The 23,820-nt window shown below is 38.7% G+C and overlaps 1 protein-coding gene and 1 long non-coding RNA gene across 3 annotated transcripts in view; both read right to left on the bottom strand.

The window, feature by feature from the left end:
- Nucleotides 1-23,820, bottom strand: part of nup160 (nucleoporin 160) — a 129,873-nt gene that overhangs the window by 84,592 nt on the left and 21,461 nt on the right. For both annotated transcript variants that reach the window (XM_082160408.1, XM_082160409.1), the window contains exons 4-12: nucleotides 11,123-11,348; nucleotides 10,293-10,368; nucleotides 10,081-10,195; nucleotides 9,674-9,913; nucleotides 9,490-9,587; nucleotides 1,006-1,090; nucleotides 845-913; nucleotides 406-489; nucleotides 161-331 (exon numbers count right to left, since the gene is read on the bottom strand). In XM_082160408.1, coding sequence (XP_082016534.1) covers nucleotides 161-331; nucleotides 406-489; nucleotides 845-913; nucleotides 1,006-1,090; nucleotides 9,490-9,587; nucleotides 9,674-9,913; nucleotides 10,081-10,195; nucleotides 10,293-10,368; nucleotides 11,123-11,348 — 1,164 coding nt within the window. The remainder of the gene's footprint in view (nucleotides 1-160; nucleotides 332-405; nucleotides 490-844; nucleotides 914-1,005; nucleotides 1,091-9,489; nucleotides 9,588-9,673; nucleotides 9,914-10,080; nucleotides 10,196-10,292; nucleotides 10,369-11,122; nucleotides 11,349-23,820) is intronic.
- LOC309491133 lies at nucleotides 16,648-23,814 on the bottom strand. Its single transcript, XR_014202926.1, has 3 exons — nucleotides 23,552-23,814; nucleotides 21,258-21,585; nucleotides 16,648-21,143 (listed from the first exon to the last, which is right to left on the bottom strand). It is a non-coding gene; the product is annotated as an uncharacterized lncRNA (long non-coding RNA).

Raw genomic sequence — 23,820 nt, 5'->3', positions numbered from 1 at the left:
TAAATGAAGCATTCAAATTAAGAAAAGCGATGTGTACTAAAGCAGCAAATAGGGACAATTTTGATTTCATTTGACCTACACACACACACACACACACACACACACAAACACACACTCTTTCTTCACTTCAACAAAATGAAGTGAGGCTGAGATCAGGTACCTTCTTGAGGACGCAGACCATGGCTGTGGAAGGGCTCACATGCAGGGCGAGTGGCGTGGACAGAACGTCCTGGTACTGTACGCAACATGCGTAAAACTTCGACCAGAACTCCACCTGCAGCAAGCGGTAGTCTTCCTGACAGAACTCGTACTCGGTCACACTGGACTGAAGCTGAACACAATGTTTAATAAAAATGTTGCTGGTAACAAAATAAATGAACAAAGGGGAAAACAGCACCACCTTACCTCATTTTCCACTGCGACAGTGACCTCTTTCTTCAGCTCCTCCCATGATAAGTCAGAATATCGCTCTGTACCTCGTTTGTAAATCTGGCAGAAAAGAATCAACTCTTCTTAATAAATATAAGTATAAACACATTTCTGTTCACATGGTGGAATGGAGGTTTGTATCAGCATGTAAGTTGCTGCTTGTTGTGGAGTGATCAGATGAAAATGAGGCTCAGGCACCAACATTTGAGTGAGCTGTGCTCTCTGATGTGTCGGTTGTGGTTAAAAACTGTACAATAACTTTTCCTGTAATGCAAACTGCTTATTTATTAATTGAACTCCCAAAACAGTATTTGAGGACCTTGCTTTTTCTGATATTTGCTATTTAAAGGAGATGGCCTCTGGGAACTTTAATTGAATACCCCTTGCTCTACGACCCATTAAGGTAAATTTGTACCTGTAGAGCTTTAATGATGGCTGAGGCTGTGAAGCGCAGTGGTGAAAAAAGTACATCAAGATAGATTTCCTGTTTAAAAACAACAACGTGTTAGGGAACTCAAAAATGATACAATATATGTCACCAGTTTCAGAGTTCACATTAGAACCAGATACACTTACCCGTGGGTCTTGGTCTTCACCAATCTGAACTTCCTCCTCTGGTGATGGCTGGACAAACACCTGGTTCCACATGCTGGTTGTGTTACTACATTTTAAAACATAAGTAGCAAAGTCAGACAAAAGCAGAAAATATTTATTTATATATATTGTGGGGGAATTGCATTTTTTTTTTTTGTGACTTAATTGAACTACTCTCATCTCCATGAAACAACCCACTTTAGTGAAATATTGTATAAAATGTATAAAACTTTGCACAGATAAGCTTTCAGATTTATAAAAGCATAGATATAACATAGCCTGCACAAAAATTCCTGAGTGGAAAACTGTCTGTACATTCATCACCACCCAGTCTACTCCCTGAAATAACCATATATGGAGCTTACAATGCCTAGTTCCACCATGCATAACTTCATCTGCATAGAATTTCCATATATTCCCATCCATGTTAAACAAACATTAAATGGTATACAATACAAGTGCCAACATTACATTACTAAAATCAGTCTTTTTATTATTACACCAGAGACTAATTTTATATTATCTTGCAAAAAGTTCGGCAAAAGGGCGCATCGAGGGCACATATCGGCCGTAAAGGAATTTAAAAATGATAAATGGAACACCATTTGTGGACTTCACGGACACGTGGAGGCCATTGTTAAGTCCACAAGACAAGTGTGTATGAAGTGTGCCGTTTGTGATGGCATCTGTCTGCATAAGACACCAGTGGGTGGCAACAGTTGTAAAGTACTGTGTCAATGGAACTATTCAAACCAATATTTTTTTTTTATTGCAAGTTAAAGAAACATAGCAGCTTATACAAGGTAAAAAATCAATGACATATATACACAGAAGAGAGAGACAAACAGAACAAAAAAAAACAGCTAAATATAAATATATCGATATAGTGATGTATGCAGGTACATTGGTAAGTTTAAGCAATGGGATATTTTAGTGATAAAGTTAAGAGGCAATTTGAGACAATCATAGTAATAGTAATAGAGTTGTAGCAGAAGTAGTATTCATACTAATAATAATAACAATAATAGTAGTAGTAGTAGTAGTAGTAGTGGTAGTAGTAGTAACAACAATAATATTCATGATAATAATAGTAGGAGTAGTGACAGCAGCACTAATTAATAATAATAATAATAATAATAATACATTTAGACCAGTCAATCGAATTATTGTAGATATACACTATTCTCTAGGCCTGGGAGCCGCTCTACCACTGCCAGTGAGCACAACCAATAGACCCCCCCACCGCCACCGCCAGTGACACCCAAACCCCGCAGTTAAGCCTCTATGTTTCGCTTCCTCCACAAAGTACGCTGGGGCATCAGAACAGGCACCTCCAAACCAAGCTCATCTAGTCTGATTGTGACCTGACAGAACAAAAGTCACGTTTGGTTGCCCCCTTTTTTTTGTTGGTAATCTGTGGCTTGGACCATGGTGTGCACCGGTTTGCTCCCCAGCCAGAGACACCACATCCAGCCCAGATATCCATCCAACACATTTATTTTACATGAGAGAAGGGTTTGGGGGCAAAGGCGGTAAAAGGGAGGGGACAGTAAACCTTAAGTTACTTCTATAAATGTAGCGAAGGTGTTGCTTATTTATGTCCTTCTGACTTTAATATACCTTTTGCTCCAATTTAATTAGGCTGATTTCATTTTCTTATTCTGATATTTTATTCTCAATTAGTTTATATGAGATGCAAATGACAAGGATTCTCCATTGTTCGTGAAGTGTTTGGGTTATATCTGTACAATACATAGGCCTTGTCCACACTAGTTTCATTAGAAAAAACGCATCTTTTTCTCTCAGATTTGGCCTTCCGTCCACACTGAGACGTTTTCTCCCGCTCTCCCATATAATTGCACACACATACTGTAGAGACAGACACACACTCTATAAAAACAGAAAATTATACAAGTGACTTTCAGTAAAATAATAGCTTTTCAGTTGCGAAACATGACATCTCAGTATTGAGATGGGATCATCGCGCTGTGTAAAAGTGGCTTTATACTACTGATTATGAGAGACAATAATTTAAAAGGGAAACATGTCCTGTGATATCTGGCACCAAGACGTTAGCAGCAGATCCTTTAAGTCCTGTAGGTTGCACCGTGAATCGAACTTGTTGATCCAGCACATCCCCACAGATGCTCAAGTGGATTGAGATCTCTAGGCCAGTGCAACACCTTGAACTTTTCATCATGTTCCTAAAAACATTCCTAATCAATGTGTGCAGTGTGTCAGGATGCTTTATCCTGCTGAAAGAGGCACTTCTACCAGGGAACACTGTTGTCATTATTGGGGTGTTCCTGGTCTGCAACAATGTTTAGGAAGGTGGCACATGTCAAATTTACGTCCACATGAATGGCTGGACACAGGGTTTCCCAGCAGAACATTGACCAGAGCATCATACTCCCTCCACCAGCTTGTCATCAACGGTGTATCCTGTTGCTGTCACTGGTAAACGCTGCAGGTAAACGCTGCACATGCACACGGCCGTCCACGTGATGTAAAAGAAAACGAGACTTATCGGACCAGACGACCTTCTGCCACTGCTCCAAGGTCCAGTTCTGACGCTCACGTGCTCATTGTAGCCGCTTTTTGGCGATGGACAGAGTTCATCTTAGGCACTCAGATTGGTCTGCGGCTACGCAGCCCCATACACAACAGAATGTGATGCACTGTGTGTTGTGACATTTCTCCCATAACCAACATTAAAACTTTGTATGACTTGTGCCACAGTAGACCTTCCCCTTCTTGAGCATCGATGAGCCTTGGGTGCCCAACATCCCGTCTCCGGTTTGTGTTTGTCCCCTCCTCGGACCACTAATTTCTCACCACTGCTGACCGGGAGCAACCCACAAGCCTCGCCGTTTCAGAGATACTCTGACCCAGTAGCCTTTGCATTTTTTGGCCCTTGTCAAAGTCGCTCAGATCTTTATTGCTGCACATTTCTCCTGCATCCAACACATTGATTACGATAACTGATTGTTTGCTTACCATCTAATCTACCCAGACCTTAACCCTCTGGGGTCGGCAATCACACCGGCGTGATCTGCTCGCTTTTTTTCTTATCAGTGCAAAAGAGACTGAAAATACTCTGTTGATTTTGATCTTACATAAAAGTGTTATACATCATTCGATCCTGTTAAGTGTCTATTTTTTTTTGTGTATACTCACAATAAAAACAAATTGTTGTGCTTTTTGCCAAATAAAGAAAAATAAACATGATGCGAGTTCTGTATTCTCTCTGTCAGTGAAGTCCATTCTAAAACGCGTCCGAAAATGAACTAACTCAGCGAATACTCAGTCGAACAGGCAGACAGACACACAGGCATGAAGCTTGAATTCTCTTCTTTTAGATGAAGCAATTTATATAAAAAACAAATATTCTCAGTTTATGTAATCTGTATGAAAGAGAGAGATGTCAGTCATTCTCATCTTAGCTCATTATAGCTCATTAAGTTTTAATGTGACCACGCGCTATTCAAACGCAAATGATCTGAAGCGAACCATGCAAACATGTCAACGCCCACATCAGCTGGATAAAAAACACCACGAGTTTAATCAGACTAGTGCACTTTATGTCGTCTTGCTTCGCTGTGAGGAATAATCCTTGGGAATAATTTAGTTTCACATCAAGGAGCAACGGATCCAGCTATTCAGAGGACCAGGGCCGTATTAAGACAGTGTGGTGCCCCTGGGCACTATACCTCAAAGTATGATTATACTGTCCGTGTGTTGAAAAAAACTTCGATTAAACACACTCGCAACCAAAGCGGAGACGTTACAGCGTTGCCAGTGCACTGAGCGGAGTTTTGCCGCTGTAGTGGACACGCACCGTTACTGCTAATGTTAGCCTAGGCGTCGGCGATGACCGCCAGACGAATGAGGATATTCTTCTTGGGGGAGACAGGAGCGAGGAAGACTCGGGTGAGGAAGAGAACATTAATGAAGTTGAGACATTTTGAATTGAGACATTTGAAGTTGAGACATTTTGAATTGAGACATTTGAATATAGTGCTCACTGCCCAGTGAGCACTATATTCAAATGTCTCAATTCAAAATGTACATCAATTCAGCGTCAATTCACGTTTGCCCAAAAAACATTCATTAATGTCCTCTTCCTCACCCGAGTCTTCCTCGCTCCTGTCTCCCCCAAGAAGAATATACTCATTCGCCTGGCGGTCATCGCCGACGCCTAGTAGGCTAACATTAGCAGTAACGGTGCGTGTCCACTACAGCGGCAAAACTCCGCTCAGTGCCCTGGCAACGCTGTAACGTCTCCGCTTTGGTTGTGAGTGTGTTTAATCAAAGTTTTTTTCAACACACGGACAGTATAATCATCAGCGATGCACGCGATTACATTTAGAAATAGACAAGATTTGTTTCCAAATGCACCAAGCGATCATTTCAATTTTATAAACTTTTATAAACCCAGCCAATATAATCACAATGAACACATCCAAAATAAAATCTTTAACACATATAAAACAACTGCAAAACCACTCAACTGACATCTGTCCATTTTGGATTTAGATTCATTTTCTGTAGCCGTAAAAAAAAAAAAAACGTACTTGCGCGTACTTGTTGTGGACCAACTCAACTGACAGATTGGGGAGGGAGGGGGGGAGTGATAGTGGTCATGTAATCTTTATTTATTTATAATTTATTATTATTATTATTGTTAATAAACGAATTATGTATGGTCTTTCAAGAATTTAAAGTTAATATAACAATTTACGAAAAATATTTTTAAAGCTTTTGTCATGTGGTGCCCCCCTAGTGGTTGTGAATGGTTGGTGCCCCTGGGCACTGGCCCAAGTGCCCTTATGGATAATTCGGCTCTGCAGAGGACTGTCGTAAGTTTTTTATTCTTAAGTGCTTTGTTCTAATCGTGATATGCAATAGTGTCGGTAAACGGAAAAAGACTGTTTGAATATGAATCGCGTGTCTGTGTGAATAAATGAATGGCACAGATGTTTACTACAGCTGTAAACAACAGCGCGCATCTGTGCCTTTCGTTAACACTTGCACTTACATTAGTAAACATGTTATTTTTACATGAACACATCTACTAGTTTAGCTTTTAACAAACTATATTGCTATACTGAGATGAGTAAAAATCGACTGAAATATGTTGAAAAAAAATCTTTGTATAAGCAACGTATTAAACTGCAAATTAACATGTATATGCAAATATATCATAAAAACTATATGTTAGACGAAATATGAATGTTTGGACAAGATTTCGTTGAGTTTTGGACAGATTATAAAGTTTTTACTGTAAAAAGACTACTGTCACATCAAATAAGCTTTTGTTTGCCAATTTCTGCTTATATGTTAAATATATAGTATGTGATGTTTTGTTAAAAATAAAGTAGGTATATTGAATTATCAACTAAGATGTTATTAGTGTTTGTTCCAATATTCGAACTAATGAATCCTTAACTTTGAAATACGTATGATAAAATCAATGTATACTTTAAAAAAAAAAGAACGATTACACTTGAAATATTGTTAAAATTGTAATTGTTGTTGATTTATGTGTGAAAACTGTTTAATAAAATAGCAAAACATATATTCACAAGGTAGATGTAAGTAACATCTTAATAGGTCAATATAAACCTTCTCATTAAATTATTCAAATTATTCAAAAGTCTTGTGGACACATTTATTATGTGTTTTTTGGCCTTATTTCAGAAACTTAAATTTTTAGTTTTTTCAAAAACCATGCATAAACATTCTCTCAAAAATACAAACACGTACACACATTGCTCACATATTATGGTAGCCCTGTTTGTGCTAAATAGAGTGTAATTATACCTTTGCCATTAATATGTTTATAAGCAACTGAAAAAAGCACAAATGTCAAAACATCTCAAGGATCCCCAAAACACCTTACACCGTGTCCTAACTACACGCGACGCGATAAGATTCCAGCGACAGGCACTGTGCTGATCCACTTGTCCGACACGACTGTCGCTATGGGCGTGGTTTTGACCGAGCGGGAAATGTAGCGTATTAGAACAGAGGACCTGCGAGAGACTTCCCTCCGTCTCCATATACTCTACTTCTATTGGATAGTCGCGTCGCGCTTAACGGAATTCATTTGCATAAACATGGGCATCGGCCAGGCGTGACTGTCCACACTAGACGCGACGTGACTGAGACGCCACAACGTCAATCAAAAATCACAACCAATCAGAACAGCGTGTGGGCGGAGTCTCGCGGCGAGTGCACAGCACAAGAGAGTAATCTTGACGGCACTCGCAAGAAAATGGATAAGTAGCTACATAATAAAATTCACAAATATTATACCATTTAAAAAATACATAGGCTACTGAGTTACTTAAACAATCTTTGTCAAATAATACACTTGTTTGTTCACAGTTTTAACGTTCTTGCTTCCATTTGTTTAATTTCAAGATCTGAGGTGAATTATATCCATTGTTGCTTTTACAGCTACAAAGCTAGAGCACTAAATGATATTCAGCCACATTTCACGCTTTTAACATCAAATAAAGCACAAACAGTACCTGAGATTATGATTGCCACACTTTGTGTTTGTTGTTACAGCGCGACGTCGCAGAAAAATAGAAACCGTTTCTAAAATAGAATCGTGGAGTGTCGCCGTGGCGCCTGGTTAGGACAAAAACTCTGACTACATGGAAAACATACCTTTCATAGCGTGTCGTGGCGTCGCGTGTAGTTAGGACACGTTGTTAAGACCCCAGAGTGTTAAAATGTGGCCTTGTTAGGACTGGTCAATGTTTTCTCTCAGTGTTTGAGACCTATTTTTCAGCGGCATTCAGTATGGGATTTGACTGTTTAAAGTGAAAATGAAGTGTCAAGCTAACATTTAGTAAACTCAGTGTTTCCCCTACCATTATATAAGGGGGGCACCCCACCCTCCTAATGGCTCGCCCCGCCCCCCTTGAAGGTCAAGTAAATTTGATTTGATTTTCTTTATAGCGCCAGATTACAATTTGTTATTTTATTAAACAAACTAAATAGACCTTAAGTAATATGTTATTTATCTTATTTCCACGATGGCATGTCTTTTCTGTCTGTGTTTGTGCGTTTACAATTATCCCAATGAGTGCGCACGCGCGCACACTCACACACAAACAAACACTTGCGTCACATACAGATGAGCACTAGCGGACAGAGCGCGCGGCGGGACATATGTTGTGTCAACCAGATGAAAACCAGACAAAAATATTTGCGTTTTTTAAACGCTCACAGGGAACTGAAGATGGCAACACTCGCTCTTACTGTAAGTCTAGCCTCGTTTACACTGCAGGTCTTGATGCCCAATTCTGATTTGTTACCTTTATCCGATTTTTTTTACCATCCTTTTACACGTTCTTTCAACTGTGACCCATATCCGATTCATGTGTTTACTGCCATACTATCTGAAACATCGCGCATGCTTAAAGGGTTTAATTCTCTTTCACAGATGGGCGGACGCGAAATATGCTTGATGCTAGCTCTGCGATATATGCGAAGTTCGCCAAACATCACCATGATTTTTAGGCGGAGGAGGACGAAAAGTGCCATCATTGCACATATGCTTCAGTTATTGTGTGTGAGAGAGATCTCAGGACTGGTGGGAGCATATTGTGTTTAAATATTGGCTTTAAGGAGGAGCAGTGGGTCCGAAATTTTGTTGTGTACAACAATATGTTGCGTCAACGTTTTTTCACATTCCTCTCCTACGACGACACAAAGTTTCGTCGGGCCATCCGTCCCTTTGCAGATGCACGTCGGGGTTTCTCTCGTCATTAAACCGCGGAGACGTTGCCTAATGCCTCAGAAAATCCAATCTGCCTGTTTACATGACACATATCTGATTTATTTCCACATATGAATGAGGCCTGAAACCGATCTCGAAATATCCGAATGCATGCGTTTTTTTCCCTGTTTACACTGTCATAGAACACATCAGATATATTTGTTAGTATTTATAAATCTTTTTTTAGTTGTTAGTTAAAAAATAAAACTATTTAAGCTCTGGTCCATTAATATTAACAGATTAATATTTGGCAAAAAGTAATTTTGGCAACATAATTGTATAGCCAAGGATAAATATGGAAATCTTGAGACAGTGGGACTTGAGTTTGAATGTGTATCGTTCCATGCTGAAAAGTATCTCCGTTTCAGCAGCAGTTTTTGAAAACGGACTCTTTTGTCCTTTGCTTTAACTATGTAAAAGCAATGCAATAGTGGCCTCCCTTTTGTCTTCTGATGCACTGTGGCTTTCCAGTTTCCATTTTTCACTGTCTCTGTCCTTTACTATCAGTCCTCCACTGTCTGACTTTAAGTGTCTCTCTAATTATCTCACATTTATTGTGTTTGTTATATATTTGATTAGATTGGAAATCCATTTAAATAAAGTTAACTTGACTGCTTCATTTCCACTTTAGTTCATAGATTAAGTGGGCTATTTCACTCTGCTTTACTCACTGCTCAAAACTGATGTACTTCACCACAGTCTGGTTGTCATTATCCAGCCAAACAGCCCAAATATCAGTCGCCGTCAAGACAAAATCCACTACTGTCTCCTGTTTCACACAAACACATATCATTTTAAGTACAATTCCATCAGTAATCATATAAAGGATTCAACGTTTACTGTACTGAACTCTACCTGTGATGAGAATAGAGTTGAGATGTGATCCAGGCTATAGCGATTGTTCTCATTGGCCACCAGCTGCAGCACACAGAACTGACTGCGTTTGGGAACTGCGAGGTAGACGGCGAGACACAGACCGATGGATGAGGAGAAGAAGAGTCGGAGCTTATGAGCATGTGCTGGAGAAACCTTCACATCCTCACGACCCACGGGCATATACTCCAGCATATCAGTCACCAACAGACACATCTGATGCTGAGAGACAATTTATAAATCAATGTGATTGGCATGAAACTAGATAAAAGGAGTCAAACGCGAACAGATTTCATGTTAAACATAGTTGCTGACATTTAAAGACACAGTAATTACATCTTGATCCGAGAATGAAGTTGGATGCATGGATAACCAGGAGCCAAACTGACCTTAAATGACCACATCCGCAGCTTATGATCTTGACACAGCGCGAATACAAACGTGTCGTCCTCTAGCTGGTGGACAGCCAGGCTGACGGCTACATCAGACGTGCTCTGATCTCCCCTGTGAATGGGATCATCCGTTGAAAAAGTTTCTGCTCTGTTTTGTATTGTGTGTGATTCAATTAACATTTAAATTGTATGCAAAAGAAATAATGTACCTGATAGCAGTAGGCATCCAGCCGGCCAACCGCTGCATCATTGAACTCTGTTTTAACTCCAGGATTGACACGGTCCCTTTTTGTAACAGAGAGAGGAATCATGATTTAGTAAAACACAGGTATCTGCACATTAATGTTAACCCATAAGACTTTAGAGTTCATCTTCAGAACACAAAAATGAAAATATTTTTAATATTCTAGAATTATGTTTTTCTAAAAATGTAAAAACGTACAAAGACATAGTAATCCACATGAATCAAGTGGTTTAATCCAAGTCTTCGGAAAAGAAACTTGATCAACACTTAGACCTCCATCCTCCTCATCCCATCCCCCCATTATTTTCCAGTAATTTACCAATTATTAGACTCAGATATTCTATATGCCCCCTTGGCATATCACAATTGGAAATTAAGAAACTACAACTTAAACAAACATGAATATTTATGATATGTAATACTTTACAACTTTGCAATATATATATATTTTTTACTTTAGTGATCCACAAACTATGTATCAATGTATACAGCTGCGTTCACACTCCCAGCGACTTTGCTAGTGGGTGTTCCCACTACTGGTTGCCTAATAACACTTATGGATGACATTCACAACTTCACTCCTACTAGTTGTTGCTCATGAAAGCCGCCCTTCATTTGCACAAAGTTAAATCTCAACTTTGTGACGCTGGATACGACTACTTCCTGTCGCCAACTGTCACAGGAAATCGCCAGCTCTCCGTTGTAATTAATGGGATCATGTTGCTTTGTCACCATGTCGTTGGAAGTGTGAAAGCAGCTTTAGACAGATAAAGATCACTATAGATAGATACAAACCATCTTGATCGTGAGGAGGTAACGTGACTATAATAATGCTGCCTGACGGTGAGGCAAGAGCAAAGAGAGCTTCCCCTTGATGACTGATCCAGGCGGCAGATGTGGACGGAGAGGTCGACTGTGTTCCCTGTGCAAACGGGAGCACATAACTGTGGGCTGGCTCATTTAAATTCAGCTTCCCAATGTCTGTGAAAATGGACTGCATCTGGAGTTCAGTTACCAGATCCTATAAGAGAAAAGGTCATACAAATTATAGATAATATCCATAAGTAATATTACATTCATATTACATTACAATCATATTTCTTATATGCAAAAAAAATAAAAAATCTAAACTTCAGGACATCAGCACTGAAATTACATCGTTGCAAGAAGGCATTTTTATGTCCATAAAAACTTGGAAGCACACTTGCTCCGTTCTGGATATGAACTGTGATCTGTGTTGCGAGTGTTGATAAACCGCATGTTGTTGTTAGGCTACATATTAAATATTGTTAAAGTCATATTTTCCATGCTTTTGGTGGTCAAACTCCAGCTCTGACCACATCACGTGGAAAATTCAAACAACACTTTTGTGCTATTGTACTGATACACTTATGACACAGAGTTTCCGCTAGAAAAAAATGGTGCCGGTCAAAGTGACCGGCAGAGATTTCGTTTTCCGGACATTTTGATGATATGCCGGTCAAATATTGCCTCTTAATTAGTCAAGTTGAGGAAAACTGGAGGCAGGCTATGTAACTTAAAAAAAATGACATAATCAGGCCGTATAGAATGCAACATGTTTATTAGCCTAACTTTCAAATAGACGGAAAAAAAACATGAATGTCCGATTGGCGTCAATCAACGCCAATTGTTTTTACTATGGTTTCACATTCATAGTTTAACAAACCAATCCCCCTTCCCCACATAAAATATCTGAATATCTCGCGGTGTAAATAGCCGCATTTCCATTACAGATTTGCGCAAATGTTTTGCGCTATTATCTAAATATCGATAAAAAACTATTGCGAAATGACGGCGTTTCCATTAACCGATGTTATATACGACTAAACGTCCTTTTTTCTCTCACGATAAGTCATTTAAAAAATCACGGCAACAGACGTTGGTTTATATAATATCACAGCCACCGCATTAGACATTATTATTATGATTAATGGAAGGAGACGTGGCGTGTTATCCAAGCATTAATGGCAGGGAAAGACCCTTGTACTGCGAACGACACATAAGGAGTTTCTGGGTGTTTCGCCCTCATTTCTGCTCCGAGGTTTTGATTGTGGCATTTATTTGAGATTTAGAATCCAGTATTCCTATAGGCTAATTATTGTTTCTTTTATGAATTTAATAAAGAACTCTGTCTCGTATTCTGTCCAAACGATCCATGTAGGCTACTTTTGTCCATTCGTTTTTCCTTTTTTAACCCGTAATTGAAAAACGAAAAATTAACGGTTGTTGTCTTTTTAAAACGCAAAGTTGAACACCAAAATTTTAATTTGAACTGGCTACACAAACTGCTGCGCAAAAAAAGTAAATACCGACGCATTTTCTGATTTTTGTTTATGCCTTTTTGCCCCTTTATTAAACATTTAAAATATTCACAAATTAATATGAAAAACATGTCGATTTTACTGGTTTTCAAAGGCCAAATTAGAACCTGGAATTGATGTTTTTCCCGCAGTGCTGAATGAGAAGAGCCATTAATATTATGAATAAACTATTGTTTTCTAAGTGTCGGCTAAAATCACATCTCCATCTCCGCTGTTAAGCAGATGCGCTTTTAGAGAGAAATGCACCTTTCATACGGATTTGGTACATAATCAGAAGGTATTAGCTTTCGATTCGAATTTGTTCGTTTTAAAGTGGACATTTCAAGCTTTAGTCTACATAGGCTATATTTTGTTTCAGTTCTCGCGCTCCAGTTTATGGAGATCATGAAAGTGCGTCTGATTGTTTTATTTTATTTTACAAAAGCACAACGTTTTCTTGTTATTGTGAGTTTACACAAATAAAAGTAGTTGAGAATAATGTATTATTATTTTCTGTATGACCAGAAATGATAGAGTATTTTAAGTTGTTTCCACTGTTAATAGGAAAATGCAAGTGGTCACGCCCGCGCCTCCGTGCCATGCAGTGCGCGCTCCACACTCAGCTTTGTTCCTTTTTTGCATAAAAGCATCTTCTAAATATAGCTTATTAAATGTTATAATAGCCTATAATAAAATAATATAAAATTATTATTATTTGCGTAGCTATTAACACACCGCGTCTTCTAAGTCAGGTGACTGCAAATGCGCAAAAACTGTTTCCATTGCAGTTTTGCGAAATATTCCTTTTTCGAATTGCCTGAAAAACCACCTCATGCGAGCATAAGAACGTTCTTGCGATAAACGGGAGTTTTTGCGAAATTAACGTGTTTCCATTGTGCATATTTTTAATTCGCAATTTCAATTTGCGCAATTTGAAGGGTAGCCTAATGGAAACGCGGCTAGTGTCTCTCCACAACTTGCAATGCGCATAAGCCGCGTAACCTTGTTCTCCGCAAGGCGACTTCGCTGCTTCGTCTTGATCCGATTCTGCTTTTTCTCCGGTGGTGGTGGAGCTGTCTGGACATCTGAGGCTTCAGGTGTTCCTGATTCACCATCGTCCGTCGCGTCTGGCCTCTGAAAAAAGCTTTTACGGCTAGTCTGCCTGGGCCTGGCCATATTTGAAACGTCTCACTCATTCGTTCGTTGTTTAGGTCTATATTACAGCCGTTTTAGGCGTGCGCTTTATTTGAAATGCAGCATGCGATGTTGTTTAATAACTTTCAAACGGTAGAGCCTGTTCCTTTATAACATAGCCAAAGGTTGGTGTATTTTTGTTTTATACATTTTAGGCTTATTCTCAAATTCAGATTGTGTTAGGGGGGCGGGATTATTAAGTAATTTTAATCTGACAATTTGACCGGAGAGATTTAATTTTGTCGGACATTTCATTTTTTTTCCGGCCAATGTCCGGCAATTACCGGACAACGGAAACCCTGTTATGACATGTGTTCGAACGCAAAGCTAAACCATTAGAGGTGAACGAACAACACTGTGGGATGTTAACGATTAATCGATGATCGTAATTATTATAATAATAATATAATAATTTAATCGAATAAGTTATCTATTGTCGATTAAGCAAGGTCATGCGCATGCGTGTTGCTTGCGTCAGTTTGAGCAGATATAATTCGTAATATGTTTATTTTGTATATATCCAATTAATCTCATATTGGATGCGCCTTCCATCCAACGGTTAACCCGTTGCAAAGGGTTTCAGTTTACAGTGTTCATACAGCAATGCTCTGCTTATAATAACTATGATTGGGACTGTCATGTTACATAACATTATAATGAGAACATTTTAATAAATCGTTGTGAATTCATTGGGTTTAGTTGTCATGTTTCAGCACGCCCACAACAGGAGTTAGACATTATGACAAGCAGGCACAAATGAGGCTGTTGTGACAGTTGTATTAGTCGTCATATTTGATTATTAAATAAGTAATTTAATTAAATGATCAATCACATCGACTCATTTTACAATACTGCTAGCCCTTTATTCAGACTAAAAACCACTCGCATTCATTTGGTGAGGAACAGCGTTTTGAGCAGCATTTGCACACCGCCATGCTGTTGGCTAAATCAGGGGTTTTCAACCGGTGGTCTGCGGCCCCCTGGTGGTCCGTGGCGGCATTGCATGTGGTCCGTGACATGCATTCCAGCCTACGTAATTTCACTATTAAAAACACTTTTTTTCCATAAAAAAAAGTTTGTCTTCAAAAAAAGGCAAGTCAGTCAGTAATAAATACATTGGCATTCAGTAAAGTGTCGAACCCATAAAAAGTAGAACCATTGTCTGCTTTACATAAAACAAATCACAACATGACCTTGTGTGAGTGAGTGAGTGAGTGAGTAGCGTTCACACCAAACGCGAATAGAGCGTCTGGCGCAAGTGATTTTCATGTCAAGTCAATGTAAAGACGCGTTTACGCGCATCTGGAGGTCCTGCAGCGCGAATGAGGCGTTTAGCGCGGCGCGGTCGCGCGAATGAGGCAGATTGAGCGTCTGGCGCGATACGCGTGAGTGATTTAAGGGTGTGAGAGAGAATTCTGATTAGTCGAGAGTAGGGATGTCCCGATCCGATCACGTGATCGGAAATCGGGCCCGATCACGTGTTTTCAGACTCGATCGGAATCGGACGTTACCTCCCGATCAGGACTCGGATATATATGTATATATATTCTCATTATTTTTTAACACATCTATAGTTATGCGGTGGCACAGAGTTACGCCGGTTTCACACTGCACGCGAGCAGAGCGTAAGCAGCGCAGGAGCAGTGCGTATGGTGAGCAGGAGCAGGACACGCGCGTTTTGCTTTCACACTGGCAGCGTTTGTCACGCGCGGCTGAACCGCGGCGTGTGTACAGACAGAGTAGCCTACTCTATAATGGATAAGTTGGCATTGCTTTCTTTCGTTTTCAAATACATTTAAGAGAAAAGACTTGTCAAGAAGCTTATTTTATTCATAATTTCATTTATATAACTTATCATCTTTGTTTTTATTGTTCTGGCAACAAGTTTGTTTTTGGACATTTGTTTTCTTTTTAAATTGCTGCCTGTTGGTCATTTGATTGACTGTTTAAAACACAATAGATATCATCAATGCACTTTTTGGATAAAACTGCGGTGTATTTTGGCCATGATCAATGCATTGTCACTTTAATTCAGCGTAAGCGGCGCAGCAAAAATAGACTCGGCGCCGAAACGATCGCGGCACTGCTGCTCTGCTCTGCTACGCACTGCCGCGCCGCTTCTGCGTGCGGTGTGAACGCTCTAATCTGTTAACATGGGCGCCGAAAAAAATACGCGCTGCACGCTCTGCTAACGCATGCAGTGTAAAACCGGCGAGTGCAGTTCCTAAAAGCACATTACTGGCTTTGCAAACACTGTAGCACTTTTATATTTTATTTGTTTACATTCCTGCCGGGTATTTTAAGTTGAGGTGCTATTTGTTTATATATTAGACTTTTTTTTATATTTACTGTTGCACTAAAGTCCAAAAGTGTTGTTGAATTTATGTTATTTATTACTTGATTGTTCAAGCTACCTCACAGAAGTGCTCTGTTTGTTAACAGAGTTGTTGAATGTAAAAATAAGGTGAATTAAATAAAAAATAAGGAACATCCTGGATCTGTTTTTTAGCTCTTCTTTATTCTTTTTTTATGTATTATAGAAGTATCGGATCGGGACTCGGTATCGGCAGATACTCAATCAAATGACTCGGACTCGAGGGCAAAAAAACCTGATCGGGACATCCCTAGTCGAGAGGATGTATCGCGTTTAGGCTAAAAATAGGTTTGGCGCTTATCGTGATTTGGAAAGAAACTGCATCTTGCAGTACATTTTAAACAAGGAAATATAGCGATTTGGCATGAACTGTTGATGGAGCCGTGAATAGGTTCAGTACACAAAATGACATGAAAAAATAAAATAAAAAATTATGCCATTTCCTCAATTCGACGTCTGACTGTGCTATCTGACAAAGGAATCCACACACTACACACACAGACACACACAATAGTGGGCCGCCGATTACTTGTTAGTCAGAATGGTGGTCCCTGGCACAGAACCAGTTGAAAACCCCTGGGCTAAATGCCACTGCAGCAGACACATATTGCAGTATTAAGGCTAACTTAACGATTAATCGACCGTTAATTTAAAAGATGATTGATCATGGGAATTTGTGTAAATTGACATCCCTAACTGTAACGATCTTGTGTGACATTTGCATTCTCCGCTGTAATGCGATCATGCATAATACATCGCAGTGATTGCATTAAATTAAGTTTATTCTCATGAATAATACAGAGAATCAACTTTGCTTTTTAAACCGGAAGAATGAAATAGCTCAAAAAAAGAAGCCACTTTTCTCTAAATAATAATGTGTTTTTGTTGTTTTCATTGATGTGCATCTTGTACATATCTGTTAACATCTCAAGAAATGTTTCAGGCTTTCATGACCCTTAAATATGTAGCTCTTTTTGACAATTTGTATCGGGGGTAGGGCTGGGCGATAAAACGGTATCGGTATTTATCGACGGTACACCATTGTCGGTAACGATATGAAAAATTTTCGATATGGCGCTCAATATTTTCATTGAAATGCACGCGCGACCACCACAACGTTGCCCAACATCAAATGGCAAGCGCAATGAAAGCGGAACGAAACTGCGTTATTTTGTGCTTCACGGACTGTTTATCAGTTTGGACCATCAATGTCAGTGAGCGCAGCGTGAGCCGATCTTGATCAAGCGACACTGTTACTACACAGCTCTAAGAGATCCGGTACAGAAAGCATTTGAATTCGCCACTGAAGTAATAACATCGCTGCAAGATCTAGTGAGAAGCATTCACACTTCTCCGTTATTAACGGATCAAACAGCGCTGACGTGGAAACCAGGAGAAACATTGTGCCATGAATGAACTAGTTATAGGCTTTAAGTCCACAGATCAGCAACATTCATTGTATAGGCTATGGCTTTACTGTAGTAACACTCACTGTAACCATGGAAGTTTGACAGGAATAGTAAAATGCTTTCAAGTACGTCACACATCTTTTTCCAGCACTTCAAAACTCAAATATTATCATATTTAAATGTTATTTGTAATGTGATGACCAAAACATTATTTGTTCATCGTTCAAATACATTACCCCCATTTATAAAATTAAAAGTTTCAAGATGTAGGGAAAACTCTTTTTAAACTTATTTAAAATAATTTCTCTTTTAATAATTATATATTGTTTAAATCAAGGAAATTTCTTTGGCATTTCTTTTTTTGTTGTATCGAAAAATTTACCTAACCGTGACACCACTGTGTCGTATCGATCCGTGAATTTTGTGAACCGTTACACCCCTACTTATTACAGATGTTGATCTACCTCAAAGATCTACCCCTTGATTCTTCTACGTTTACACTTTTACATTGCACACATTTTGTAACATTTTATTTAAGTTCAAGAGTTTCTTTAACGCTTACTTTTTTATCTTAATATAAGACATAAAGAAGATATTTTTGTTTACATTTAATTTTTGACTGCTAAAACTAATATCATTTGTTGTTTGCCTTAATAATGTGGATAAAAAAAACAAAAAAAAAACAGTGGTTTAAATTCAAACTTTTGTACTTTATATCGTGATAATTTTTTTTGCTATATCGCACAGCCCTAATCGGGGGTCTCTGCTCCATATCTATCACAGGTCCGTAGCTTGCCTATTGAAAGGGGGGGTTCTTTTTTTCAAAGTGCGTTTTTCTCCTCCTTTTGTGTTTAATTATGAGGTTCAAATATTTCATTTTGGTGACCTTTTATGCACTAATTTGTGCTGGATTAGCTTGTCTGCTGGTATCATAACGAGCACGCTTTTTGATGCACCTAAAATATTTACTGCATTGTTGTCAAATTGCTTCCTCATGTAACACCTTTGTCAGTCCATACACAGTTCATAATAATCTATAATAATAATAATCTCCGTTAATAATCTGTTACACAGAACTTTATTATATTAAATATTAATAAAAAATTATTCACACCTTCACAAAATCCAAATATTCAGTGTAAGAGTAAAAATGACTTAACATTATTTATAGTAAGTTTATTTGATTCACATCTTATTTAGAGTTTTGACCTCGACAACCCAACTGCATTTACCGCAAACAGTAAACTAAAAGATTGTTTTGGTTGAATCGGTTCAAAGGAGTCATTAGTTCGCGAATCGGACGTGTCATTAGCGGACTTGTACGCGTTGTGTGATTATATTAAAATAAAACGTATTATTTTAATGAAGCATTTGGGTGAAACGTGATTGTTGTGGTTCTCCATGTGATATATTTTATGGTTTTGCTATAACCTATGTTTTGTTTATTGATTTTAAATTGTTTTTTAGATTTATAATATTGTTTGTATGCATGCTTTGTAATAGTTTGTATTTCATGCTTATTTTATCTACCTTAATATTGACTATGTAAAGCGCTCTGAGAATTGACTTTTAAAAGCGCTATACAAAATAAAGTTATTATTATTATTATTATCCCGGCAGTTAGGACATCGCACAAGATTGTCAACACAGAAAACATTTCATCAGAGTTTTGTTTTGTTTATTGAAAGTGTTTTTCATGTCAGCTGAATGGGCGGAACGCTTTTCAGAGAAGATAAGGCAATGTCATTTTTTTTTTTTTTTAGCACAACACCCAGCAGTAATAAATACCCGAATGCTCCACATGAAACTTCGGTCTTCCGATCTTTTATCATCGTGGAAATTCTCAATTGATTTTGATTAATATGCGCGAGGGAGCGAGAGTGAGAGCAAGATAGTTTGAAGACGGTGAGAGTGCGCACGCGCGACCGGGTCTCTCTCTCTCTGCTCGTTATTTCAGTAATATGCGCCCTGTCACAAGCGCACAGTCATCTACATCACTCACCGATCAAAATAAGGCTTTGGGGAGACAAAAAAAAAAAAAAAAATCGCTTGTGAGAGAGACGGAGGGAGAGCAGGGAAAGGAAATGCAGCTGAATGAACTGCTGCGTGTTTTAAATAGCGTAAAAAAATTTTTTATAACGAAACGCAATTTTTGGCGGCCGGTGTTGATTCTGTGGCGCACCGCCACGAATAAGTCTATGTGTGGGAAACACTGACTAATCATTCCAGATAATTTACCTCAAGCGGTCTGCTTTGAAGTTCTCAGAGGAATAAGACGCGCACCGAAGGAGAAGCATTTCCATTGGCTCCAGTCTGCCGTTCGAACCACCCGAACCCCCCCTGCCTACGGGCTTGTTATCAGATAAGGAGCCGTTCACATATCGTGTCTAAAAATGCGTGGAAAGTGTGGCTGCTTTTGGTGTTGTTACGGAAAAGCTGAAGCTGACCTGATGGTTGTTACTAGGGGTGTAACGATTCATCAACTACATCGATGTATCGATTTATATTCCTACGATCCTACTGCATCGATCTGTGATCGGCAAATTGGCCTTCCGGACGACATATATCGATCTAACATCGTTTTAAAAGGTAATGAATCGATTGTATCGATACTAGGAAATAGCGCATTGGATTTAAGCACGTTAGACTTTATATGAATGTTTTTTCTTTGCACTTTTAATGATAAAGGCTTTAAACGTTTCTCGATTCAGTCTGCCTATCTGTGACGTCGTCGCCATGCGTGACGCGCCAGCAGCAGCGCGACAACAGTCAAGCAGCGCAAAGTCTCTCACCTCAGAAAAATGGACTTTCCTGTCCTCTCAGCTGCTATACTGCAGTAGCACGCACTCTTCAATTGCACGCGCAATTGCGGCGGAGCGCGCTGTATCACTTCACTAAAGTGCAAAAGACATACGAGCATACAACGTCGTAAATTAGTAAGTTAAGAAATAAAAGTAAAATACCAATAAATTACGTTATTGGTGCGTCATGTGTGTTCCTATTTATCAGGAGCAGTTTCATGTTTCTTTACCAGCTCTTCTAAGTATTGTGTATCACCACGGTAGCCTAATTGTTGTTTGTTTCCATAACAAAATGCCACTTACTGGTTATTTTGTATATTTTTATATGACTGTGGTGGCTCATACCAAGATTGTATTAGCAAAAAAAATGTGCCTACTGTTTATCAGTATTTGTCATTCTTACAAATTTTTTTTTTTTTTTTTTATGTTAAGTAAAGGGGGACAGAACTTGTGTCAACAATTTTTGTGTAAACAAATGTATTATAATAGGCTTAGACTATATAATTCCTAAAAAGGTGCATGGGTCGCGGCTTCATGACCATGGGGAAATGTGGGTCCCATGGCCAAACTATTCAAAACATCATTCAATGTTGTGATAATCGTAATTAATAATCACAATTACAAATTCAAGGGAATCGACAATTATAATTTGTCATAATTGTTCAGTCCTACTTATTAAAATAAAATGTGAATGCATTTGACATTAATTGCTGTTTACTTGTTTGTTTATATCCATAATTAATTGATACCTGATTCCCTTACAAGAATTTTTGGCTAAAAAGTCACTGAATCGATTTCAGGTCAATGCATTTGACATTAATTGCTGTTTACTTGTTTGTTTATATCCATAATTAATTGATACCTGATTCCCTTACAAGAATTTTTGGCTAAAAAGTCACTGAATCGATTTCAGGTCACTGAATCGTTTCGGATCGTATCGTTTTAAATGAACCAATATCGTCCTTGAATCGTATCGACAACCATGAATCGCGAATCGAATCGTTGTTAAAACAAATCGTTACACCTCTAGTTGTTACATGACCTGCGGTGTGCTTGCGGCATTCTGAAAAGTTGAGATGTATTCAGTAAAGAACGCCCCCTGTGCCTACATTTGAAATAACGAACTTGAGCGTGCATAAGACGCGATATGCGAACGGCCCTAAGGGGTCCTTGCTAGGGCTGTCAACGAATATTCTAAATTCGAATATATATTCGAATAGTTTTAAAAAACAGAAATTCGAACGTGAAAATTAATATTCGAATGTGAATTTCGAATATGGAAAAACACGCCCGCGGAAGCAGAGGCGCGGCTGTCTGCTTTGCGAGTGGGCGCGCGCGCTGCCTGAGGGACAGGTCACACGAGTCGCACTGTCTAGCACAGCGTCACTGCTGAAAGTTGACAGTGCACTAAAAGACAATGGAATAAATTGTCAGTTTTTCCTTTTTTAATACAAGCACCAATAATGTAAGTAGCCTTTTTCTTTTTTAATAGCACTTTATTTTTGATGAACCTCAGGGTAAAAGTTCTTTGTTGTCACATTTCTCGGAATTGTGTACCTCATTTTATTTAACGTTAAACAAAAAAGTTCCATGTTTACCACAGCACAGCTCGCTCGGAGCTTTCAATGTCGGTTCTATACTGTAAAACTTCAATTAATATTAATAAATTTGTTTCAATCACTGAATGAAGCCTGCTATATTTGGGACAAGAGTCGCGACCTTAAATTGCTTGCACAAAACTCTTGATCAGCACTCAACATGTGCTTATTGTTGTTCATTTAAACCGTTATGCGCAGAGAGAGCGTGAGCGCGAGAGAGAGAGAGAGAGTGCCTGCGAGTGAGCGAGAGTGAGGTCTTGGCCATTAGTTTATTTACTTGGTTTTGTGTTGGTAATTGTCAAATATGTTTAAACTTAAATTAATTACCTATACAAGTAGTTATGTATGTCTCTTTGTATTAATTTGTCCTGTTATTGACGTAATGCAGGATGCGTAATGCGCATTGACAAAATTGTTCGAATAGTTCGAATTAGGGATGTCAATTTTCACAAATTCCCATGATCGATCGTCGTTTAAATTAACGATCAATTAATCGATTAATCGTTAGCCTTAATACTGCGATATGCGTCTACTGCAGTGGCTATGACAGCATGACAGGGTCTGCAAATGCTGCTCAAAACGCTGTTCCTCACCAAATCAATTAGAATGGTTTTAAATATAAATAAAGGGCTAGTAGGATTGTAAAATGTTTCGATGTGATTGATAATTAAATTAATTATTTAATAATCAAATATAACTACTAATACAACATGTCACCAACGCCGCCTCATATGCGCTTAGAATGTGTGACTGTTGTGGACGCGCTCTTCCTGGAACAACTGCACGCGCTGAATGAATCTGCTACCGTTAAACTGGAGCACTTTGCTAGCACGTTATTTATCTAAAAGAAACGCATCCTATATGAGATTAATCAGATATATTCAAAATAAACATAATATTACAAATTATATCTGCACAAAATGACGCAAATTCATGCACAAGTGAACTTGAACTAAGTTACGTCCCATTCATTCAGAACTACTCATGTTGTGGACGCGCTCTTCCTGGAGCAACGCGACACGGCAACTAAACCCAAATAATTCACAATGTTTTATTACAATATTGTTCTCTTTATAATGTTATGTAATATTACAGTCCCAATAGTCATTATTAGTCGTGCACTGCCGTTTGAGCTGCGCGCGCTGAAGCTTTACTACAGAGTTAATTCTTAACCAAATGCATCCAATATGAGATCAGTCAGATATAGATAGGCCTACAGAAAATAAACAGTATTACAACTTACATTTGCACAAAACAAAAGCCTGCGAATGCACACGCAAACTTATAGTCATGATGAAGGTGTAAAATGGTCCCAAACATAACTCCGGCGCGCTCGCTTTACATGTTTCGCGGTTGAGCAGCGCCCACGCGCATGAAGACCTGCTTAATCGATGATCGATAAGTTGTATCGATTAAATGTATTATCGACAATTAATCGATCGTCGATTAATCGTTGACATCCCTAGTTCGAATATTCGTGTGTTTTTTAGAGGGAATATTCGAACGTCATTTTTGAGCAATTTTGACAGCCCTAGTCCTTGCCCTGAAAAACATTTAAGACTCCTAACTTATTCTATGGCTGGAAAACGGCATGCACAATTACAGGTTGACCAGGACTTGTTGGAATGCTGATAATTACAAATTGTATCCTCATAAATTGAAAAAGGAACATCGATAACAGCAATACTGGACATGCTAAGCTAAAAATGTTGCTGCATCTGAAGGGGAAAAAAACATGTTTATTTAGTAGCAGTGAGAAAGGACTATGAAAGCAGAGTAAAGATCCTGTCACTTAC

The sequence above is a fragment of the Leuciscus leuciscus genome, assembly GCF_965113295.1.
Source record: "Leuciscus leuciscus genome assembly, chromosome: 25".
NCBI classification, from domain to species: Eukaryota; Metazoa; Chordata; class Actinopteri; order Cypriniformes; family Leuciscidae; genus Leuciscus; species Leuciscus leuciscus.
The sequence above is the reverse complement of the archived record's forward strand: the minus strand, read 5'-3'. Positions and strand labels throughout refer to the sequence as shown.